Genomic DNA, 22704 nt, shown 5'->3' on the forward strand with positions numbered 1-22704 from the left:
ACTGTCTGACATACGAGACCAGGTTATTCTTGGGTCGTATTTTTGAGATATCCCCTGGAACCATATGGATAAGAACTATGTATTTACATGAAAGATGAGAATATAGTGTGGTTTTTTGACTTCAGGAGTTGGAACTTTAAGAAAGACTTGCACTTTTGCTTGCTTAGTCAAAGCAGGTTATTTGATGGGTTGGATCGTTATAAATCAAAATTTCTTTTCTTCAGCTATAATATACAAATGAAAGAGAGACTACATCCATATCCTACTCCAGGAGATTGTTCTAAAGGAAGGAGTCCATTTCAGGAGGCAGTTGGGACACTCTGGAGAGCAAATGGGCACCTGGGTTCCCCTGGGCTGTTGCCCTGGGGCCAGGGATGAGAGGCAGCAGGTTCTGACTGATAAGGCAGGATCAGGCCGTTGGGGTTGCAGGAGTGTGCTGGTGTAGGGCTGACTGTAAAACCGTAGGTTGCTTCCTGGTTAGGTTTTAAGTTGTGATGTATGTATCATAAACTTGTTAATAAAAGGAGGTGCTGTACCTTTAAGTAGCACATGCCGTCTAACCATCAACAGGCATCTCTTGCAGCAGCTTTAGCCTGTTTCTCCAATCATGCCTGCCTAAGTCAATAACGCTTTGCCAAAGCTCCTCGTGCATTAAAGGTTACCGTTTAGCTTGTTCCATGAATCACAGCAGATGCATAACTTGGCAGTGACCATTTCTGTCCCTCCCCTTCTTCGCTTCGTACTGACTGCAGCCCCCCAGCTCAGCGCTGGCCGAGCCCCCTCCCCCAGCAGGGAGAAGTCATTACATGAAGAGATCAACTTACCAGTTGTCTTCAGAGCAGTGGCTGAGAGCAAAGCTCCTGGTCGGACCGTGAGTGCGAGAGAAAGGGGGAGAGGGAGACAGACTCGTACCTACAAGAGCTCAGGGCTGTGATCCTGAGACACAAGTGCATCTGCTAGCTGTTAGTACTTGGCAGAGGGTTTGCTCCTCCAGGGTAGCTCTAACTTTGGGTAATAATGTTTGTCAGCTACCTGATACTAACGTTGCTCTGCTTTCAAACAGCAATGTTAGCAAGACCTGGGGGTGAGGTAAGCAAAGTACAATGTCTTGTCAAAAATCGTCTTGTCACAGTTGCATTTTCTTCCTATCTATTAAGATGGACTGTAAAGTATTTTTATGCTGTTAAACATTTTAGAATTGTGTTGTTTGTGTTGTGTAAAAAGCTTTTGCTTTGGTTAGATTTGGGGGTTTGTTTTGTTCGGGGGATTTTTGTTTGCTTTTTTGCTTTGGGGTCTGTTTGGTTTGGTTTTTTTTTTCTTTGCAAAAGCCAGAAGGTACTGTAGGAGAATAGTTTGAAACTTATCTAGATTTGATATACAATATGCTTTCTATAAGAAATTACTAATTTGTGAATTTTTCTTTACTAACATACAGAGAAATATGATACTCTGCAGCAGTAGATGGTATTGTTTTGTTCATATTTTCTGCAAAAATGTGCGCTAGTGAAAAAGTTTTTGCACAGGGTACATTTTAGGGATGTGAGCATGTAAAAACTCCAGGCTTCATTACTTTAATAAGGTTCTTTTTGTGCAAATACATGTAATGTTTAGTCTGGGGCAGGGCAGAAAGAACTTGATTTTTAAAAAACTCTATATAGTATAATCAAAGAAGGACTTTATGTGTTCCTAATATTCCTAATTCCTAAATCTTCAACAGTGGAATAGAACAGCTCTTTATACGCTTTAAAAAGTTGCTGCTTGATTTATGAAGAGCCATTTTCCAGATTTTTGTCCTCATCAGAGCAGTTTGTCATCAAGTACTTCTTTCATACCAAAGCAGAAATTTTCTGCTACTCTTTTGCCATTTAGGAAATAACTTAGCAGGCATGGTACTATTTGATATAAAATATTCCATCTAATGAAATTAATTGCAAAAAACACATTTGATACTCATTCTCCCTCACTCTACCTGAGATGGGATGTGTAGCTGTGCATTTTAAACAAATCATTGGATAATTTTGTTCCATAAATATACCTTCCTTAAGTAAATCATCTGAAAACAGTGATTCTGCTTTAAAGCTTTATTGGTGCTGTCATAACTTAATAGTAGCCTAATGAAGTCCAGATCAATTACTTTCCCTGGTAAAGGTGGAAGTGAACAGGAAAAAACACCTTGTCCAGCAGTGTGTGGTTGACACTCCCTGTAGCTCCTGTGTCTAGAAATAAACTTTATTTTGCTTTCAGGGTGTTTTAATAAGAGAATCTTTAACAGCTTTGTTTCAAGAAAATGTCTCTTAGTGAAATCTTGTGCTGCCTTTGATCTAGCTAAAGCAGGGAAAGGTTTTCAGCAATGTCTCAACAAATTTAAATGGTTTGATGATCAGAGCAATTGGAAGCTGATCATTGCCCTCTAGTTGTCACAGAAGTTTTTAACTTCCTGGTTGATTGTTATGGAGCACAGAAAATGATAGATGGACTCACCTTGTTCAGACTGAGGGACCTTAAAATCTGTGGTGGCTCATATGGAAAATATTTCTGTCACCACTGCATGCACATGTGGTCTTCAGAGATCCATATAAAGAGCAAATCTAGAGCAGCAGCAGTGCTGCCTGCCAATTATCCTCGTTAGCAAGTAAAATAAAAGCAATGCTGTGTTCTTACCTGGAAATTAATTTCTGCTGTAAAAGTGCAATGTGGAATGTTTTAGCACTGTGATCCATATGCCAAGTACTTTAAACTGGACTGTTTTTCTTAGTTTTTCAGCTAATACAGCAGACAGAATATAAAAAATTGGCCTGTTGCTTTATCAGTGAATTTCTGGTTGTAGATTTTAGCATAAGGGGTGAGAAATTTTTTCCTTTATTATGTTCATATGCCTAATTTTGGAAATTTCATAATAAAAATATACTGTACCTACTGTTATTAATATAATATTTCTTTGTCCTGTATTGTAAGAGACAACCCGATAATCTTGTGCATTTCCCTGCTCCAGCTGCAGAACCTTGGCTACATAAATATTATTTCTCTAGGCAATTACTCAGTAAAGATTTTTCCTGTGGTTGACAGTGAATTGAAGACAGAGGAAATAAGTGAGAAGCCATTTTTTGAAGGAACCTGGATTGTCGTTTTGTGTTCTTTGAACTGTTTTGTATACCTCTCTGAATATTTAATTGCTTTATAGGTATGTATTTTTAAAAGTTCTGCTCATAAAAATGTCAGGTTTTAATAGATTATGAAGTCAATGGGAAGTTGCTTTTCTTGCCAGCTTGTTTTGTCTGTATTTTAATGCTGCACAACTTTACCTGTTCAAGAAACATTCAAGTAATATGTTTTTTCCCATATAATTCTTAAGAAACCCCTAACACTTGTTCTAATGTGTGTATGATTATGTTCTGCTTTTCATTTGTTGTTGATTTAAGGCATGACTTGGCATGAGGTCAGTGAAACTACATTGCATCACTTTTCCATCCAGGAAGGAAATAAGGTTATATAGATTTGTAACTTGCACCACATTTGTATGGCCAAGCCCAGAGCTTGTGTGTGTGTGTGCTTCTCAGCAAATGAACATGCTGAACTCCTAGCAAAACAACGCTTAATCAAGCTTTCCTCCTTCTCACTTCTTTCATCTGGTGTTTTGGAATCAGCTCTAGCAGGAAAATCGTTGGTTTGACTAGATACATTGGGCTTGAGCAAGCAGGGAGTTTTCCTGAGGAATAGCCCATCCCTGTATTTTCAGGTATTCCTAAGTCTGGGATTATTCTTCACTCAAAAGCAGGTAGCCTTTAAAATCTGTTTTCTCAGAGTACTTGTCAGATATTTGCATTTGAGAATTTCACATGCCTTGGGATTTTAGTTGATTCAGCTGAATTTTCCTATTTTAGTAGCTTCTTTAATCCCATACAAATTGACCATAAATCAGTACTGTCAGCCCTATCTGCCTCAGTACAGGTGTCAGTGAAGCTGTGCAAATGTTCCAAAGTCCCCAGCCTGGCCTTCTCAGCAATAAAGCAAATCCAAATGGTACCATTCTGAGTTTGGTTTGAATTGTTTTCTATTAGTTTTTAAAAAAACATCGGTCTAGCTGACAAAATATGTGGACAATGGGAAGGAAGCCTCACATATAACTTCTGTGTTGATTTGATCCCTATTTTAATGTGATAAGTAATCATAATCTGACTAATCATCAAAATACATCATATATGACTTACCACAGAACTTTCAGCATGTTTAAGTGAACAGGAACAGGTTTTAGGATACCTAATTCTTTTCAGTCCTTGAGCATGTTTTGCTACATTAATCAGGCTGTTTATAGAAGCAAAAGTTTTGTTTAAATAGTAGATACTATTCAGCTTCAGAGTATTGAATACTAGATACTGTTCAGCTTTCTTCATAAAGTAGTGCAGTATGAAGTGTAGAAGATACTAAACAGTGTCCTTAAGTGTTGTTTTAATATGTTTTTATTATAAATAAATTTCACAGATGTGAAATGCTTCCCTTTGGAATTTGGGCATAAAGAGTGTGAAAAAGTCTGACTCCACCCTCTAAAATGAGTAAAGGGAGCCTGAGCAGCTCTGAGTGAGATTCTTGGTGGGCTGCAGACACTGCTGGTTCTCATCTGTGGCTTGTGGGCCAACCAGTGGGGCAGTTGTTCTACACAGTGTCCAAAGTTGCAAGACCAGGAATAAGCAGACAGGCGTGCAGAGGGAGTTTATTGCCATTTTTCCTGTTCATTTGCACCTCCACTCTGCTTGGCCTCTCTGCAGTGTGTGTAGCTTGTCCACAGGAACCAGAGAGGCAAAGCAAACTTGGCAGCATTTAAAAGATCATTCACTGAACAGGGTCAAGTGTCACAATCCCCACTGCACAAATGCAGCACATTGCAAGAAATAACTCAGTCTTCATCCCAGTGAGCAACTTCGTGTTCAGCTCAGTGTTACTTGTTTCTGTGTGGTACAATATGAATGGAGCTCTCCCTTGTTGATCTTGTTCAAGCAAGAAGGAAGAATACAAAAAAAAAAAAAAAACACCAACCAAACCACAAAAGACCCCAGACACCTTGAGATCATGGTCCTTTTGAGACCCTTGACTGACTGTTCCCTTGTCAAGGAGGAGCTCTCTTTCCTGAGGCTTACTGCAGTCAAATTTCTGACCTTACTCAGTGGAATCTCCCGGTGTTCTGTGGACAGATCTGCTGCACTTGTGAAGAGGCAGGGAGCTCCCCAGCAGGTCATATCTGCAGCAGCTAATGTGATTTTGGCCAATTCTGTGAAAGGGCAGCATGGAGAACAAACATGGCAGTGCTTATGCTGCGTGACTGTTGGTGGTCTTCATTTATTGCATTCAGCTGTAGCTTACCAGCCATACTGGTCTGCCCATAATGACTGTTGTATCTGTGGATTTTGTCATCTTCCATTTTTTTATCCTTATGATAGTCCTGTGAGGCTGTGCTGTTATACAGCTGTTATTTATGAATTCCTGGACCACATAGGTAAAATACAATTCAGAGGCTCAAAACATTATCAGTAAGAACAACTTTTACATAAGCTTGAAAAATCGGCCTTTCTAACACAGGAATGGTTTTATATCTGAGCACTGTCTCAAAGAAGCTCTGTATGGCCAGGAGATGAACCAGTTAAGTTGTGTCTGCTCAGTCTCCAGTATCGAGTTGATCTGATGCCATACCTTCAGTCATGGGTAGGGAGCTCATGATGGGGCCCAATAAAACAAGCATTTCCAGCTCTGACTTCCACAGGGCCAGCATATAAGAAAACATCATTTCTCCCACTGTCATACAGGCAAAAATAATTCCTCATCTCTGTACCTGAGTGTTTCCATTTGCAGGCCAAGGTTAATAGGGTTTCCATTGATTCTCCTGAGAAATTGATACATTACCTTGACTCTTACTTTCCCATAAAACATCACCCTTAACCCTTCTGTTTATGAGGCATGAGAATGTTTGAGAGCATTTGTGGACTGGTAACTAAGGCGGGATTGAACCATTTATTTATTTAGCATACATAAAAGAAAGTTATTTGGATTTACTTTAAAATTACCTGATTAGAAAAAAAAAATTACATATGGCAGTAACTGCTGACATCACCAGTAAAACATCTGAAAGTGAGAGATACAATAGTTGAAAAATAATCCTGTCAAGTAAATATCCACAGCCTTGGCCAAATTATAAGAACCTGCTCTTATGTATTGGTGTAAGTACTACAGTACATGTTTATTTGACCTCTGACATTGTTGCCTCACTCTCCCCAGTTTTACTGTCTGTCTCAACTGCAGTATTAGTAGTACAACCCTGGTTTGCTTTGAAGACTCTGGTGTATACTTGGTGTAGTAGAATGTTCAGTTTAGAGTTAATTACATTCTAGCAAAATTACTCCAACTGTGTTCTTTTACCCTATGTGATTAGGGGGAATAAATGTTCTTCCAATTGTGTTCTCAGGATTTCTGTATTGCATTAGTTCTTCCTGTATGGTGTATCCCTGCCTATTCTTGTGGGAAAGACAGGACTGCAGTCCCAGTACAGTGGTGTGCACTGACCAAAGTCTGTAAGGGTACTTCCCTTGTAGTTCTCTAGATCCAAAGTCGTTTGGCTTTGGGCTCTGGTTCAGGCTGTGCTGAGCTTCTTGCGTGCCATAAACATCTAAAAGATGGATTGAGGGCTGCAGTAATTCCCACAGTAATTACAGCATCATGCTCAGTCCTAGCTGAGTGAAGCTAAATTCATTAAGTCATTACCAAAGACATGGTTATGTGTGATGGATGAGCTAATTTGTTTCTGAGACATGGTTCATAGACCATTTTCTTGAAAGCAGTTCCAGAAACTTGTTGGATTGCTTACTAGATAGACATATGTTTAAATGAGTTTACCATGAATTTTACACCTGGAAATACTATTTTCCCTAGAAACTAATAGTTTACAAAATACTTTCCTAATAATGTTTCATAATCACTATCCATTCTTTTGATCTGCTTGATTTTTTTCACCTTTGCTTTTTGAAGTAATAATTCTCTTAAAATTGAATTCTAGTGAATGTATTTTTATCCCTGTAATGTAAATGCTTTTTCTTCTGGCACAGTGAATTTAGCTCCTTTTCTGAGGATTTTAATATTTGTTCCAAACATGCTGAGCATATAAATGGAGCAATGAATTTAGAGGGCAGGTAGGTAATATTAGAATGTGTTGAAAGGTAGTTACAAACAACAGAAAAGGAGGAATAAAGATATAGTAAGTAAAATAAGTCACACTAATTGTTTTGTAAATCATAACAGTCATTGCATAAATAGGTTTTTCTTCTAAAGTCTCCCTTGGTTTTCCTATCTCTTTATGGCAATTTTATAAGGCTCTGAATTTTTAAGTGCTCTGATGTATAATAGGGCACAGGAATGTGTTCCAAGACTCATAAAATCTTTAATTAAAAGAATGGAAATTCTTGTAAACTCCTGGTGGTTGCCTTTAAGTGATATCACTTCTTAAAACACTTCCCGCTCCCCCCAGCCTGAGAGATTGTCTTGCATTTGTTACAGCGCTGTTAGGTTCTGCCTGTGGATGATGTACCCGTTTTAGGGAGACGAGCTGATCGTTAGAATTCCCTGGCCTTTCTGGAAGGGAGACCTGGCACACAAAAGAGGCTCTGCTGAGTAACTAAACAAATGCTTTGCTGTTAAAGGTCAAAAAGGAATTTCACTCCCAGCTTGCCTGGAGGCACACTGCTGGAGGTGGGTTACTGGCACTGCTCACTGAGCTGCTGCTCAGAGCCTCTGAGTCCAGAGCTGGGGGCACTTGTGCAGCCATCAGGAACACAAAGCAAATACTCAATGCATGGTGGAAAGACCGTGGGCAGAAGGGGACTGGTATGTGACACACATCCCTGTCCTTACTTGGTCTGTGGCTTTCTCCATTTTTCCTTCAATATCCCTTGCTGTTCATGGCAGCCAAAATGAGAGCAGCAGGGATCAGTCATCTTTCCCTGGTGTGTAGGGACCCAAGGGCACCAACACAGCAATTATATCACTGACAGCAGCTACATTGCTTCTCTTTAAAGAGCCCTGCTAAATGAGACACATGAAAGTGAAGCATGAGAGAGCATTAAATTAAAGGTTTGCCTGTGTATGTCATTGCCTGAAGCTGTTGATCTGTTTCTTCATGGGTTACAGGTATTATTTTCCCAGCATGAGGGTTGTGAGGGAGGTTTTATCAAGAGAGAGAAGTTTTTGACAAATTTCCACTCCTACCTATTTGGCAGTCACAGGAGAATGAGGTGAATTAGGAGTCAATAAATTAATCCTCCAGCCGTAACTGCTTTTTGACTGAAGCAGTCAATATGAAGCAGAAATATGTTTACTTCCATATTTCCTGAGATTTCTCCCCCAAATGTCGTGATGATGAGAATAAATCCTCAAACATTTTTTACTTCAAGACAAATCCTTTTGTTATTCAAATTCTTAGTCAAAATGAAAAGTTTTTTTTTTTTTAACTGTTTTTTGAAAAAGTGTTGACTAATATCACAGGTAGATGATAATGTAGTAGGAGGCTTGGCATTTAATATAAAATTGTCTCCTTGCACCTTGGAAATTGAAATGACAGAAGCAATGGTAAAAGCATGTGGAAATGTTGCATTTTGATCCCAAATAGTTAATAGATTTACCATAAGAAATCACCCCCTCTGAGGAAAGATCTTTCTATTAATGTAGTTATTTCACTGTACATTTCAAATGAGCTTTAAGTAACTGCTGCAGAGACAACAAAGCCACATTTGATAGCATTTGGTGTGTGGAGGATGTATTAACATCTGTACATGAACAGAATTTCTGCAACACGTGCTGGACTCTTGCTTGTAAGTACTTGAAAACTGAGATTTATTTAGTGCTCTAAAGAGCAGGTGATAGTGAAGCATTCTAGCCAGGGGCACCAAGGGTTTTGATGTTGTTAACTATGAGCCAATATCCTCTAGAAAAGCACAGAGACACAGACTAACTATATAAATAACTTTTCTTATTTCCTCATTAAATGGAAGATTCTTGCTGAAATGGCAGGATTATCTTGTTGGAGCCAATGCATTAAACTGAAGACAATTTCTTAAAACATTTCCTTAAATATTTTGATAGAGAGAATCTCAGGCACAGATTCTCATGGTGCTGTGGAGGAACTGAAGGGAGGAGGTGATAGGTACATAGTGCCCAGGTGACAGAGGTGATGAGTGCATTGTGGACACAGAGGTGATGTGTGCATGGCGCCCAGGTGACACAGAGGTGATGTGTGCGTGGTTCCCATGCTGTTGAGGATTGCTCATGTGTACTCTGCTCATGACATGAGGTGGTTACAGTGTCATTTGCTCTGTGACTGCATCTCACCCTTTTGGAAATTTTGAGTATTCAGGTGATGCTTCAGTACTTCAAGGTTAACTCTTCAGTGTTATCCTGAGGATCCCTGGCAGAGCATATAACAAATGCTTGTAATGGGTTATGTTTGTTGGGGTGCTTAGCTATCGGTGATGAACAGTGCATTACCGAAGAAACCAATAATTAGGAAGGATCAACACAAGAATGGAAATATTTCTTCAGCTGCTTTATTATGGTTCAGGGAATGAACAAAGCTAAAGCAAAGCAAAGTGACTGCAGCATTGTAGTAGTGAAATTAAGAAAACTCGTAATGCTTCCAGCTGTCACTATGTGGCTGTTGGGGATTATCTCCACTTAGGCCATGTCAGCAGAGACTGGCTTGTGTCCTGCCTCTTCTTTCTGAATGACCACTTCTGATTTTCAGATGAGAGTGAGAAATACTGGGAGTGACAGCTAATGCCATGTTGCTTTATTTTGTAATATAGAAATGGGTTGCTAACCATGTAAAAATGGTTAATAACTAAGTAAAACCATGCTTAGGAGTCAGTTTAAGGTAAATAGTCATAATGACTTGTGCAGAAGAAATTAAAAAGTTTTAGAGGTACTAATCTCCCTCTATATAGCTGTGTCAGTACTGAGAGGTGTTGAAGGAACCTCTCAAGTACAATTCTAGTTTCTTCTTTGTTCTCACTCCTGACACATTACCTAAATGTCACACTATTTTAAAGGTGTTAATCAATGTTATTTCTTAAATGTGGGCTTTGCCTGTCCATTATTTTTGCTTTAGTAGTGGATACATTGAATCATTGGCATCTTTCAATTTTGTCATTCTCACTGCAGTAATTTCTACTTGTGACAAATGAGCCATCTCGTTCTTTTATGAATTCCCCAAAGGCAATTTTAGGAAAGAAGAATCTCTAAATATGTGTTTATAAGACATTCAGTGCACTGAAAAAGCGGGAGTTACTTGAAAAAATCTAATACATTTTCCCATGTTGTCAGAAGCCAGTATTGATGCACAGAAGTCCATTAGTCCTTGGAAAGAATGGCAGTTGGTGTAGCTCCAGCTGTATATGCAGTCGTTCATTTTAAGAATTGATTGAGAGCAGATGAGATCAAAAGTTAACATCTGCAGCTGTTTCTAGCCACTAAATAAGCATTAAGGACCTGGCAAAGCTGTATTTTAGTGAAGAATAAACACTACAGAACTTGCAAGCACAAATTTCAGTAGTGCTATAGCACTGTTCCCAATCAAGTTTCAAGTTTTGGGTTCTTCCCTCTGTTAAGAGAAGGCTGGGCATGCCTAGTGAGCAAGTTAAAATTCACACAACTTCATGTCTTCCTGTGAGGACAAGATAGTTCTTGGAGAACAAATTTATGATGCTAGAAAATGCTCCTACTTCTGCTTCAAGTCAGAAGGAAATTTCTACTTCATCTTAAGCAGTTTGGCAAAATTTTAGAAAGTAAGAAATGAATGCTGTTAAAACATTGTTTGCTTTAGGAGGATTTGGCCAAGGAAAGTAAGGAAATGACCTGAAAAACAATCTGCCTTGTGGAAACTACTGGAGACTTTGTTAGGGAGACATTGCAGGGAAGCAAGTGAAGGATCAGCACTGGGAATGTCAAGGTGAAGTCTTGGCTCAGATAAAGATTCTGAAAGCCAAATGGTCACTGATTTAAAACTGTCATTATTAGGGTTTTGATCTCAATGACTGAAGATTTAGGAAAGATGTCATTAGCCAAATCCTGCTGCCTTGATTGGATGCAAATTTCCCTATGTGCATTGTACAAATGTCTGTACAATGGCTGAGTTGTAAGTACATTGGTTGGGAGGATCTGGAAATAAATGTGGTATCCTGCAACATAAGGAATGAAAAAAACATCTGGTGTGGGACATTTCTAAAAATAGTAAGAACTTACTAAATTCCATGCAAGCCCTTTTAAATTTTAGAATAAAGCTAAAATTCAGCAGACATGCTGTCCCTCTTTGATTTGTAGAAGTCCTGCAGCTTAATAAGTTTCTGATTTTTATGCATTTATTTATTAAATTACATTTTAATGATAAAAACTTTCAATAACATCTGCCGTTATTTCCTTTGAATCTATGAGAATATTAGGCCTTGGTCTCAGAGATCACTTAGCACTTTTAATACATTATTCACTCACTGAATTATCAAACTTAGAGATATGAAGAGGGAGTTAATTTTTATCCAATCTGAAATAATTGTATGATAATTACCTGATAATTACAGATAATTATCTAACAATTACCTCTGAGCCACCATAGCTGAGCTGCTTCAGAGGATCACAGTGATGCTTACCAATGGATTCACATTTACATACAAATGCAACCATTGTGTCTCTGTGGTCTCTTTTCTTTCAGCACAACATACCATTTTAAAAATACTTCCTGAATCAGACAAAGAATCGAGGTTTTAGCTCGTTTTTCTGTGACTTGTTATTGACAAAGTGTGTCAATAACATTGTGTCAGTTACAGTATTCATTGTGTCCCTGAGACAAGTGAACATGAACTGCAATTTTAACTGCATTTTATGCTATCTTCTGGATAGAAAATGTAATGTAGTATTGCTGCTCAGTTAAGCTGACACCATTTGTTGTGGATTGCAGCCTTGGTGTGTGCCCTTGGTGGCTGCAAAAAGCCCAACTACACATCCCAGTTTGTGAGGTCACATCAGCACTTGTACAACATGATCAGATGCATGTCTGGATTGCCAGTTGAGTGGCTGGAGTTTTCCTGGATTTTGGTTTTATTTTTCTACTTTTATGTCTATCCTTTAGATTGGTTTCTACTATGGGTTTGGTGAACTTCTTCAGATAAAATGGAAATTGAGGAAACCTTATCATTTCTCGTCAAGAATCAAACTAAATTTCATGTCCTTGAATCTCCAAAAAATGTAACTAAATTTTCTTCCTGGTATTTTTACTGTTTTGGCTAGACAGAAAAAAACCAGAAGCTTTAGTAGTCATATTGGAATATAAGAATTGAATTGTCCTTGTGGGTAAGGATGTCCAAGTTCCTGTTTTCAGGTCATCTTCTCTTATGATCTTTCTTATGGCAATTTCCATTTTCCTTCCTGTTGTATTTCCTTCTGTCCTCGAAGGTTCAGGGATAAGTAGTTAAATTTAGGAATGCTCTTTTTGTTTGGAAAGAAAACGGAAAAAGTTGGATAGCCTGAATATTTAACAATTTCCCAGAAAATATGTAAGATCATGAAGTTTACAGTAGTAACTAAGAGAAAAGGAAACCTTCAGATATTTTGTGATGGTTTTTTTCTGATTTGGAATGTCATCAGAATTGTTTTGCCAGCTTTAGTTGCCTCTGTGCATACATTAATTTCTGCAGCTGCTTCAGTTTTGATGGCACAGGCTGAGCCCTGTAGCATTGTCATGTATTGCCTTGTGCCATAGGGATCCTTTATTGCCTGGTTAATGAAATATCTCCAATAAAGCTTTTCTGACCTTGTGGCTTTGAGAACAGACAGTTTCTGTATGGATGTTCTAACAGAGGTAATATGGCCTTGTGCTGTCAGGTGTTCCTGATGGAGTTCTAATAGGATCCCTTTCTCCTGCTTTATCTCCTGTTCTCAAAACCTGTGGTGCCTGTCTCAAATGCCTAGAAAAGCTAGTTATGTTTCCAGGGTGTTTGAAATTGGTGAGGTCTTAAAACTTCCCACTGACTAGTTCCTGTTCTGCCAATATGTTTCTTGTCTTTTCTTTGCTTAACTTAAGAAGTAGGAAACTTATGGTTGGGTTTTTAGCTACAGTAGGATCACAAAACACTGCTCAGCTATAGATACTCTTCCTTGTAATCTCTGCCTCATAAGAACAGACTTTTCTCATCTATGAAATAGGGATACACAAAACTGTTAGATGGTAGAATGCCTGCAAGGAAACTATGTCATGACACTCTGAAAGGTATTTCCATTTTCAAGTCCTCCATGCCATTCACTTCTGTGATGTTCTATTTACCTTGCCAAACTTAGGTCCATCTGGGAATCCTGAGGTAAAGTGAGAGAGTCCCAAGCCACAGGGCAGCATCAAAGTGTCCACAAATGGCCTTAAAAATTGCTGGTGTCACTAATCCCTTATTAGATATAATGAGGCCCTAAAATTTCTTTTTTAATTGCCTTCATTAACCTGAATCCTGTGTAACTTGGAGAGGCAGATTTTAAATGTCTTTGTTAACATAGCAGGAGAGGTTATTACAGGTTAATCCCTGAAGCATGACAGTTTTTATGCAGCCATAAATTTATTTGTGTACATTAAAAATACAAATGGTTTAAAGTTCAGCCCTTACAGTCTGTCTGGAGCTTAACTCAATGCACAATCATGGCACATTTCCAGATAGTGGTTGTGCCAGGCTACAAGAGTTGGTTTCCCTGTAGTGGTGAAGCTGAAACCCTCTGACTCCACATAGCTGAAGTCAGTTTACTGTTGAATTGGCAGCAGTTGTGGTCAGGCTTCAGTTGTAAGAAAATGCTTTATTGCTTCCAAGTTTCCCTTTCAGCAAAGAACACTTATAAGACCATAAAACTGTCTGTGTCTTTCTAAGATCTATCATGGCAGCCTGGTTGAACAGCATCTATTTTTTAATTTAAGAGTTAGTGTTTTCCAGTTATGTAGAAGGCTTAAGTAGCAATATTTATTTGTCCTCTGACTTGTTTCCTGTTGTTATCCTCTGTCCCTTCTGAAATGCACTGATCTGCATCAACAACAGGGAGAGTTTAGTTCCTCTACTGGTTTTAAAACAGCAGGAGATGCAATTGATGGGAATATCTGCTGCCGAATGGTTCGGCACTCTTGCCAAGAAGAAAAGGAGAAAAGTGCCACAGAGGTTTAAACCAACACTGTGTGAAGTGGCACAAGGTGATACCTCAGTGTTAATCTCCAAGATAAATTCCATCCTTACTGCTTTTGTGTTTGTTAACTGTGCCTGCAAATCCATTTGCAGGACCATTGACTTTACAAATTCCATTTCTGTTTGCCTTTGCCCACATTTTTAGGTCAGTACAAGAGTGGCATAACAAATTGTCACACATGGCTTCTGTCTCAGATGTGTTTGTTGGCTTCTTTTAGGTAAACCTGACATAAATCTTTTGGAAAATAAAGTGTGTTCTTGATACACTGTTGAGAATGGTTTTTCTTGGTTTCTTACAGGTGCAGAACAGAGAAAACTGGTGAAAGAACTTAAAGTGTTAGATTATTTTGATAGTGGTATGTCATTCAGTCTTATCAAGGTCTTAAGCTCAAATTGAGTGGAAGTATTCAGGTAATATATCAAAAATTGAAATTATATGGGTTGAAAATCTACTTATGAATTTGAATCTAAAAAGAAGCTAAAAAGGAGAGGGAAGGAAAACATACAGAAAATTTAGAAATTAAGTACAGTACTTAAAATGCAGTTCTGTGGAATGTCAAAGAGTGGCTTAGATGGGTTTAATCAAACAATGCTTCATTGTAAATTAATTTTAATTCATTTTAATTGTCTCCCTTCTCTATGGACTAGTTTTCACTCTTTACCTCCACATCTGTTTTCTCACAGCACTGATTGTCTTTAGGGCTGTCCAAATCTGAGAACACAGACCTAATTCACACAGAGTGCATATACCTTTGTGTGAGAGAAAATATACTTATGCAGGCCAGTGCAAGCATGCTGAGATGCCTCAAAGACCCAGAATGGACATGTCACATCTGTGATACTATGTCTATAAAATAGCAAAGTGTTTTATTTTCTATGAAGCATTTCTCTGAACCTAAATTTTCTATAGGGGCTATGGGACATACTGAAGAATACATTCTCATAAGTTGTCATGATTCTCATGAGTTGTCAATAGGACAACTATTGATGAGGTTTTATGCAGAGCTTGCACTCATGAGATGCACAACTCTAAGCAGAGATGCAGGTTCAAGTAATCATTGCCTGCCTTTTAGTAGAGAAGCCATTGTTTTAGGTCCTAGATATTTTCTCGTGATTGCTGTGTTAGAAGTTGTTCTGAAAAGCAGTGACTGCACCCACAGTTAGTGTCATCCTGGCCACTTAACTCTATCAATGGCCATCCAAACCTTTCTCTCTTCTTTTGTCATGTGCGTTCTATAACCCAATGTAGTAATATGAAATTATTAGGGTGCTCACTGGTATGTTAAGGTAAGCTTAGTTTAGATATAAGAGAGAAGTTCTTCCCAGTTAGGGTGGTTGGACACTCTCACAGGTTGCTCAGAAAAGCTGTGGATGCCCTGTTCCTGCAAGTGCTCAAGGCCAGGTTGAATGGGGCTTGGCACAGTGGAAGGTATCCCTGCTATGGCACCGGGGGTGCAACTGGATCATCTTCAAGGTCCCTTCCAAGCCAAACCATTCTATGTTTTTGTGTTGTAAAGTAATTTATGATCTTCATGGCTGGAAAAATGAGTTACTTAAATACAGCCATGACTTTAACTCACATTCTCCTCAGCTTACAGAGCTGTGGATGTTCTGAGCCAAACCCAGTGGTTCTTACCCAGGCAGAACTCCCACTGACTTCACTGACTTCAGTGGGAGTTTTGCCCAAGTAAAGACTGAAGGATTTGGATCACCAAACTTAGAACATAAAGTTTTCTATAGCCTTGGGCTGAATTGCACAGGAGGCAGTGGGTGTTTGAAGGAAAAAGGAAATACACTTTTTTCTGCAATAATTTCAGCCCTGTTAGTGCTGAAGTTAAAAACATTCCTTTTGAGAAAGCCTGACTTCTAAACTCTGCCAGTATTTTGGACTGAGGATGTTAAGAATTACATTTGGAATTCTTTGTACTGCACTGCCAAGTTTAAAGAAATACTCTTCAATGAATTAGAGTAATTATTAGTATGGTTGGTGTTTTTGTCATGTGGTAACAGAATAGATGTTCTGTGAAAAATAGCAGTGTACTTGCTTTTTCTTGCTTTAAATTTAAAACAAATATCACAAATATAAAAACCTTGAACCAAGTCCAGGAAAATTCTGTTTATTTATACAATACAATAAATATACAAAAAGTTAATCTTAAAATTATTTACTGCTTACAACGGGTTTTAAAATCTTCTCCAGTAAAATGCAGTTAGAACAGTTTTCTTCATCACAGTGTTTGCTGCCCAGATAGCATATGCCCAGATGAGTGTCTAGTTTGTGCACAGCAGTGCAGAATAAGTACTAAATATGGACAAATAAGAATATTAGTGTGTTACACCCACTTTTCCCTTGTGCTTGTGTCCAGTCAAAATGAAAGACACTGGAGAAGCAAGGCTGGACTACTTACATAACAAAAATGTAGCAGTAGTACCTCCCTAGTTATTGTGTAATGGAATTGAGGAATTCCATACTGAGCAGGGTGTGAGGAATTTTTCCTGTGGGTCTAGGTTTTATGCTTTCCTGCTCGGAGAGGCTGAGCATGTCATAAACGTGGCCTGGTGAAATGTTTCTGTGGGCCAAGGTGGTGGTTGATGGGAATTGCACAGGCGTGTTTGCTTTTCTAGGATCACTTTATCTGCTCCTTTGGTGGTTAGATGAGGTACCACAGTAGCTCTAATCTATGGTGTTCTGCATAGCACTGGAGAAAGTAAAGGAATGTGGAAACGGAACAGGGAAACCTTGATGAAACCTCGTGTTGTGAACCCTGGCATCCTGAAACGCTGCCTCTGGCTAGAAACCCTGCGGTGGATCTGTGGCCAGGCTGGGAGGAAGGGAAGTCTGCCAGGGAGGTCTGGAGCCATCCAGGACTGTAGAGAGGGGATGGAAGGGCTGGATCCTAAACCACAGATAGTTTCTTCAGCCCTACAAACTTCATTGTTCCTTTTATACAGTGAACATCACCCAGACTCTTGTTAAGGTTAGGCAGGCTTTGAAAATTTTGTGCTAGAACTTCAAAGTGCTGCAAATTTTCCTCTAGGGTATAAAGTAGAATATTCAGGCTCTTTTTTAGTTCTAGCATCAGGTTTCTAAAGCTCTCTGATACAACTTTCTTTTTTACTGAGATAGCATGCATTGTATCCAGAAATAGAGAAATAATGTTTTTGGGAGCTAATTATCACAAAGGCATCAGCTGACTTAAATAATGATTTCTTTGAATTCTAATCTACACCTAGAAATTTTTAAAAAATATATAGTAAGAAACATCGTGTAGTGACTTGTTTTCAGCTTCATATGAAATGGTAGTTGCAATCTGGGCTAAGTTCTTCAGAAAGGAAGTATTTTAAATGTAATATGATGAATATATAATGGCCTTCATTCTGTGGTCTTTATAAAGTTTCCTCTGCCTTCATTTTGCAAGTCTGTGCTCCTTGCATAAGCTCTTTGAATTTCCTGGTCATTGATCCTGCTCAGTGTAGTGAAGGAGCAGAGAATTACTTTTCCTCCTGTCCTGTTAGCTGTGGGCTTGAATATCTATTTGGTCTTTTGCTGCAGAGCACACGGTGGTGGAAACTCTTGGCTCTGCTTCACATACAGAGCACTGAGTGGAAAATTCTGGTTCTGCTTCATGTTAGTTTGCACTTCAGGCAATTTATGCAGCACCAGTGTTGAATCACAGAATCTTTTTTCCTAGCATGCCATCTTGGTAGTCTGACAGGTACAGTGGTCCCCACTACCACACAGCTCACTCAGCTTCACTTCTTGAGCAGGAGAGGCACTGGCAGAAACTCATCTGGACCAGGCCTGCAGAGGTCTGGCAATTTTAAAGCTGTCAGGCAGAACTTTCCAAGTAAGAAGTACCTCACATTGTAACTGTCATTACTAGAAGCACTGCTGTGCTTTATCAGTGTGAAATGACAAAACTATGTAAAGACGTTTTAACTGAAAGTTTCTTGTAATTACCTCCACTAGTAGTGACTGCGTTATCTTTGAGTTGTCATTTTTACATAACACACCCATTGTTTTTAAACTATGTTACAAAGAGAAACAAAAGAGTGAAATCTACTTTAACAGCTAAATTAGATTTCCATAAAGAATGAGGATATCAGGCCAACCACATCTCTCAGTCAATGGGCCTTACTGTTCAGGAAGCAAAGATTAATACTCAGCAGTGCTTGCCAGGCAAAACAAATAAGATGTGCAGTCAGTTCTGCAAATTGAGAGGACAGGTCTTGAAAAATGATCTCTTAACCCACAGCCTTAAAATCAGGACTCTTCCATAGTCCTGACAAAACTCAGAAGTGTGAGATAACACATTTTAAAACGAGCAGCAAGTAGAACGAGGGTAGGTGAGACACTTTGTATTGTCGTACTTTGGCAAGACTGAAGTAGTGATTGATTTAATGTCAGAATAATATTCTTAAGGATGTAAATGCATTTTAATTCTTCATTTAATTATTTTAAATTACAATTAGTTTAATTCCTGATGTAAATGGTTCCATTATTTGCATTTGCTTACACTTACAGATTGTTCTTACACACAAGCTCTCTTCTCAATCTGGTATTAAGAAATAGTCTGTACTTCAAGTTGCCATGTCTCTTCCATTTATTTAGTGATTTTTTTCTTAAAATCACGAATTACATTTCTAGTTGGTGTTATAATAATATGGTCTCTTTCCAGTTAACAGTTTTAAGCCATTACCAGCTTTGAACAGAGCCAGGAAAACTATTTTCTATTGATGGTTTGGTTTAGATCTGATGGCTAACTTGTAAGTAATAATGGATTTTCAGCTTCATTAAAGACAAGGAAAAGTTTTAGAATTGTTGAAAGAAGCTTTCCAAATTTATCCAGCAAATCAGAGGTTTTGTAAGGGTAAAATTAACAAGAAAATATGGCTTACTATGGACCTTCGCCTACTTATCTCTGGAAATTAGGGTGATAGAACTGTGGCTTTTGTCAGTGGTTTTTGTGGTTAAATCTCAAGTCACATTGATTTTACCACGGGCACTGACACACCCACGTCCACTCTGAAACACCAAGACCTATTTATCCAGGTACTTTGGCTGGGATCCCTTCTGTGCAACGTGGAGGGCAAGGAGTGCCCTCTCCAGTCCTCACTCTGTCTCCTGGCTTGGCTCTTGCTTTGTGAGGAGGACTTGGGGTTTTTGGCAGATCTTTTCTAACCTTATAGATGGTTAGGAATGACTTTTCAACTCATGAACTTGTTCCATAAATCCAAAGAAGAGTTGCAGGGCATTGTCCCCTTTTCTTGTTCAGGGGTAACTTCATGGCAACAGTTGTGCCTGTTGCAGCAAGGGGAGCAGGAGGGGTGAAGGTGACCTGCTGGAACACCCGGCGCTCCTGCTCCTGCCAGAGTGCAGAGCCGTGATGCACTGGGCTGTCTGATCTCGACATGAACATCGTGTTTCTCCATTGGATTGTAATGAAAAGTGTCCTTTGTTAGCAACACAGGCCTTTTTTTTTTAACTGTTGCTTGGCCTGTTTGTTCTGGAGCTCATACATATTTCCATCCAGAACAATCTGGATATTTTTGGTACAGTTCTGTACTTAGACTTGTGTGTAATTTTGAAGATGTCAGTCAGTCAGTGTTATGGCTTTATGTCTGCAAGTATTATGACAGTGCTCTATGTCTTACTGTTTCAATAAAATGCTTTTGTAACTTTTTTTGTACAGTGTGTTCTCTAGACATAACTGTAATCTAATGAAAAATATTTCAAAATTCCTCGTAGGAATAGAATGACTCGTCAGCCATCAGTTGGCATCAGAATGGAGACTAGTCTGTGCAATCTGCTTCCTTGTTAAATTCTCTCATTGTGTCCTCTGTTAATCTGATTACTAAAGTTTCAATTGATTGCTTTACCTTTAGACTGTTTTTCTCAGCCAGCACTGATGTCTTTGCAATCTGCTATAATTTCATAGCTATTCTGTTGTCACTAAAAATACAGTTTGGTAGTATTATGTAATACAATTTTCCTTCCTTTATGCACTTTAAGTAGTTTCCACTTACAGTAAATTTTATTAAAACTACATTGTACTATCAGTCTTTTGTCTCAGCTCTGGAGTTTCATCAGGCAATTTTTTCAAGTATTGTATTTTATTTCCTAATGATATGGATGTTAAGTGTAGATGTAAGCAATATAAATGCAGTCTGGAATGTTCGTATGGGAATATATTTATTCTTATGCAATAAGTTGCCTGTAAAACATGGCTGCAGACACATGTTGGATACTAAAATAACTGATTAGAGCATTGGTTTTCAGCAAATTGACAACACCTTGTTGACAGCAATTTATATAGCCCTTCAGGTATTTTGGCACAAGGGGATATTGCACATTTTGATAGTGCATCCTTATTATTTTAAAGACTAGGGATGGCATTATCCTGTGACTCTCCAGTTCCAAAGTTATGTAAAATAAAACTGCTTAGAAACTGTTCTGATGGACTGTTTTGTTCAGGTGAATCTTGGACAAGTAAAGATTCAGGTTGTGTGGAATTGTACTCTAACGTTTTTGAAAGCATTACTTGCATTTTAGTACTTCTTTTAATGATCTAGCTGACTTAAGGCAATCTTAGGACTCTTGAAGGAGTTGGAATTTATTTTATTGACTTTCCGTTGATTTCAAGGACATCTCTTTACTTTCTTTGTGTAATAGTACAGTTTGATTAATTAATTTTCCCCCTTTTTTATTCCTTTGTGCTTGTATTGTATTTAATCTCCAGTTTGTTGTGGGTTTCTTTATTGTATTACTGCACACATTTTGAAATGACGTGTGCTTCATGCATCATTGCCTTTTTCAGTCCCAGCTGCTTTGTGTACAGGGATCAGTTTGCTGTGTAATAGAATTGCTGAAACTGCACATGGTTAGTTGTGCATGGTTCTGCATGCGCACTGTGCATGATGCTCACATGTCGAGAGAAAGTTTGGATCCCTCCACTTCCTCTTGCAGAGAGCTGCTGGGAAACCCTCACTGTTATGGCTCCCCCGAGGCTGCAGAATTGTCCTCCTCAGTGTATACAAGCTCCTCCATTGCCTAGGATGGAGCTGTGCTTCTTGGATATTTACATCGGGGTGAATGCGGAAAACAGATGCTTGCCTGAGTGTTGCCAAATTTGATCAGGATATTGATTCAGTATAACAGCAAATACAGCTGCCAGAATTCTGTGCTCTGGACTATTTAATGTATTTGTTCCAGGTGGAAATTCACCTCTCTTCCTTCTCTCCTTGCTTGGATGGGAAACCAAGCAGTGTGCTGGCTTGGCTGGCTCTTTCCTTGCTTGCCATTGGTATTTTGTTGGCTCTTTCCATCTAGCTTTTGGCAGCGTCTCTAATTGGAACAATCTAAGTTTGCCAGAACTTTTATTGACATTGTACTTCCCTGCTTTTGCAGTTACTTGTTTTGTACTGCTTTGTGCTAGGGTAAAGAGAGAGTTTATTTTGCTTTTTTGTGTTTGTGTGTCTGTGTGTGTGTGTGTGTGTGTGAAGTGAGCCTGGACATACTGCAGGACTGGAATGAGGAAATCATTCAGATGTGGGGTTTTTCTCAGTTGTATAAATTCATGCTATAGTTAGTCTCATTTTTACAATGACTAATTATTAAGGTATTTATGAAATACCAGTATTAGATACCTTGTGGCATCCATTTGGGCAACCTAATTACATTTGTAAGCCCTGAAATGTGTATGTCAGCATATTTTTCTGGGATGTAGTATAGTTGTTGTTGTTACTGTACACACTTCTATGACATTTTTATTTTAATTGCTGCTTATTTGTGACGCACTCTTGAGTTGGGGCTCAGTCCTGAAGACCTCATTCAGGGCCTTATTCAGAGTAAGTCTCCACTGTAGTCATAAATTGCAGTTCTTCATACCTGGTACTGTTGTGTCCCTTTAGTTGGTCGGTGACTGTATGGCGATGCACACTCGAGTAGATTTTTAGGAGAATCACAAATAAATAGCATTTCTAAAGAATTGAATACTATTTCAAACTCAGAGAGAAATCATATGCAAGTTAGAATCTGATAAGGATACATAAACTTAATCAACTGTCTGTACCATAAAAGTTTAGATGATGAAATGTGCTCAAAATAGATTTTTAATTCTATTTTGTTAAATAAAAATTATTTCAGAGCTTTTGGGCTGTGGGCTTCTAGAAGACAGAGCAAGCAGTGCAGTCTTGGGCAGGAGGACAGTTGTCTGGGGTGTCTGGCTGATTGTCAAAGAATTTTGCACTTCTTCATACTGTGATGGGCACTGGTGTTTGCATTGGACAGTTGAAATTGCTATACCAAAGCAAATATTAGTCAGAGTGCCTACTAGTTGTGTAGGACCAGTTCAGTAAATCCCACTCCACTGGGAAATGGAGGTAGGTGGACACACATCTCATTAGCTGTTGTTGAGTTATATTCTGGAAAAGTGCTACATTTTTTCCACAGAATTTGCCTGGTTGAAAAATA

The 22704-nt window shown here is 38.7% G+C and overlaps 1 protein-coding gene across 1 annotated transcript in view; it reads left to right on the forward strand.

The window, feature by feature from the left end:
- The first annotated feature begins 865 nt into the window (after positions 1-865).
- THSD4 (thrombospondin type 1 domain containing 4) overlaps positions 866-22704 on the forward strand; it is a 92263-nt gene continuing 70424 nt past the window's right edge. Inside the window, exon 1 of the mRNA XM_059858222.1 lies at positions 866-1089. Within this exon, the coding sequence (XP_059714205.1) occupies positions 1018-1089 (72 nt within the window). The 5' untranslated portion in view covers positions 866-1017. The remainder of the gene's footprint in view (positions 1090-22704) is intronic.

The sequence above is a fragment of the Haemorhous mexicanus genome, chromosome 13, assembly GCF_027477595.1.
Source record: "Haemorhous mexicanus isolate bHaeMex1 chromosome 13, bHaeMex1.pri, whole genome shotgun sequence".
In the NCBI taxonomy this organism is placed as follows: Eukaryota; Metazoa; Chordata; class Aves; order Passeriformes; family Fringillidae; genus Haemorhous; species Haemorhous mexicanus.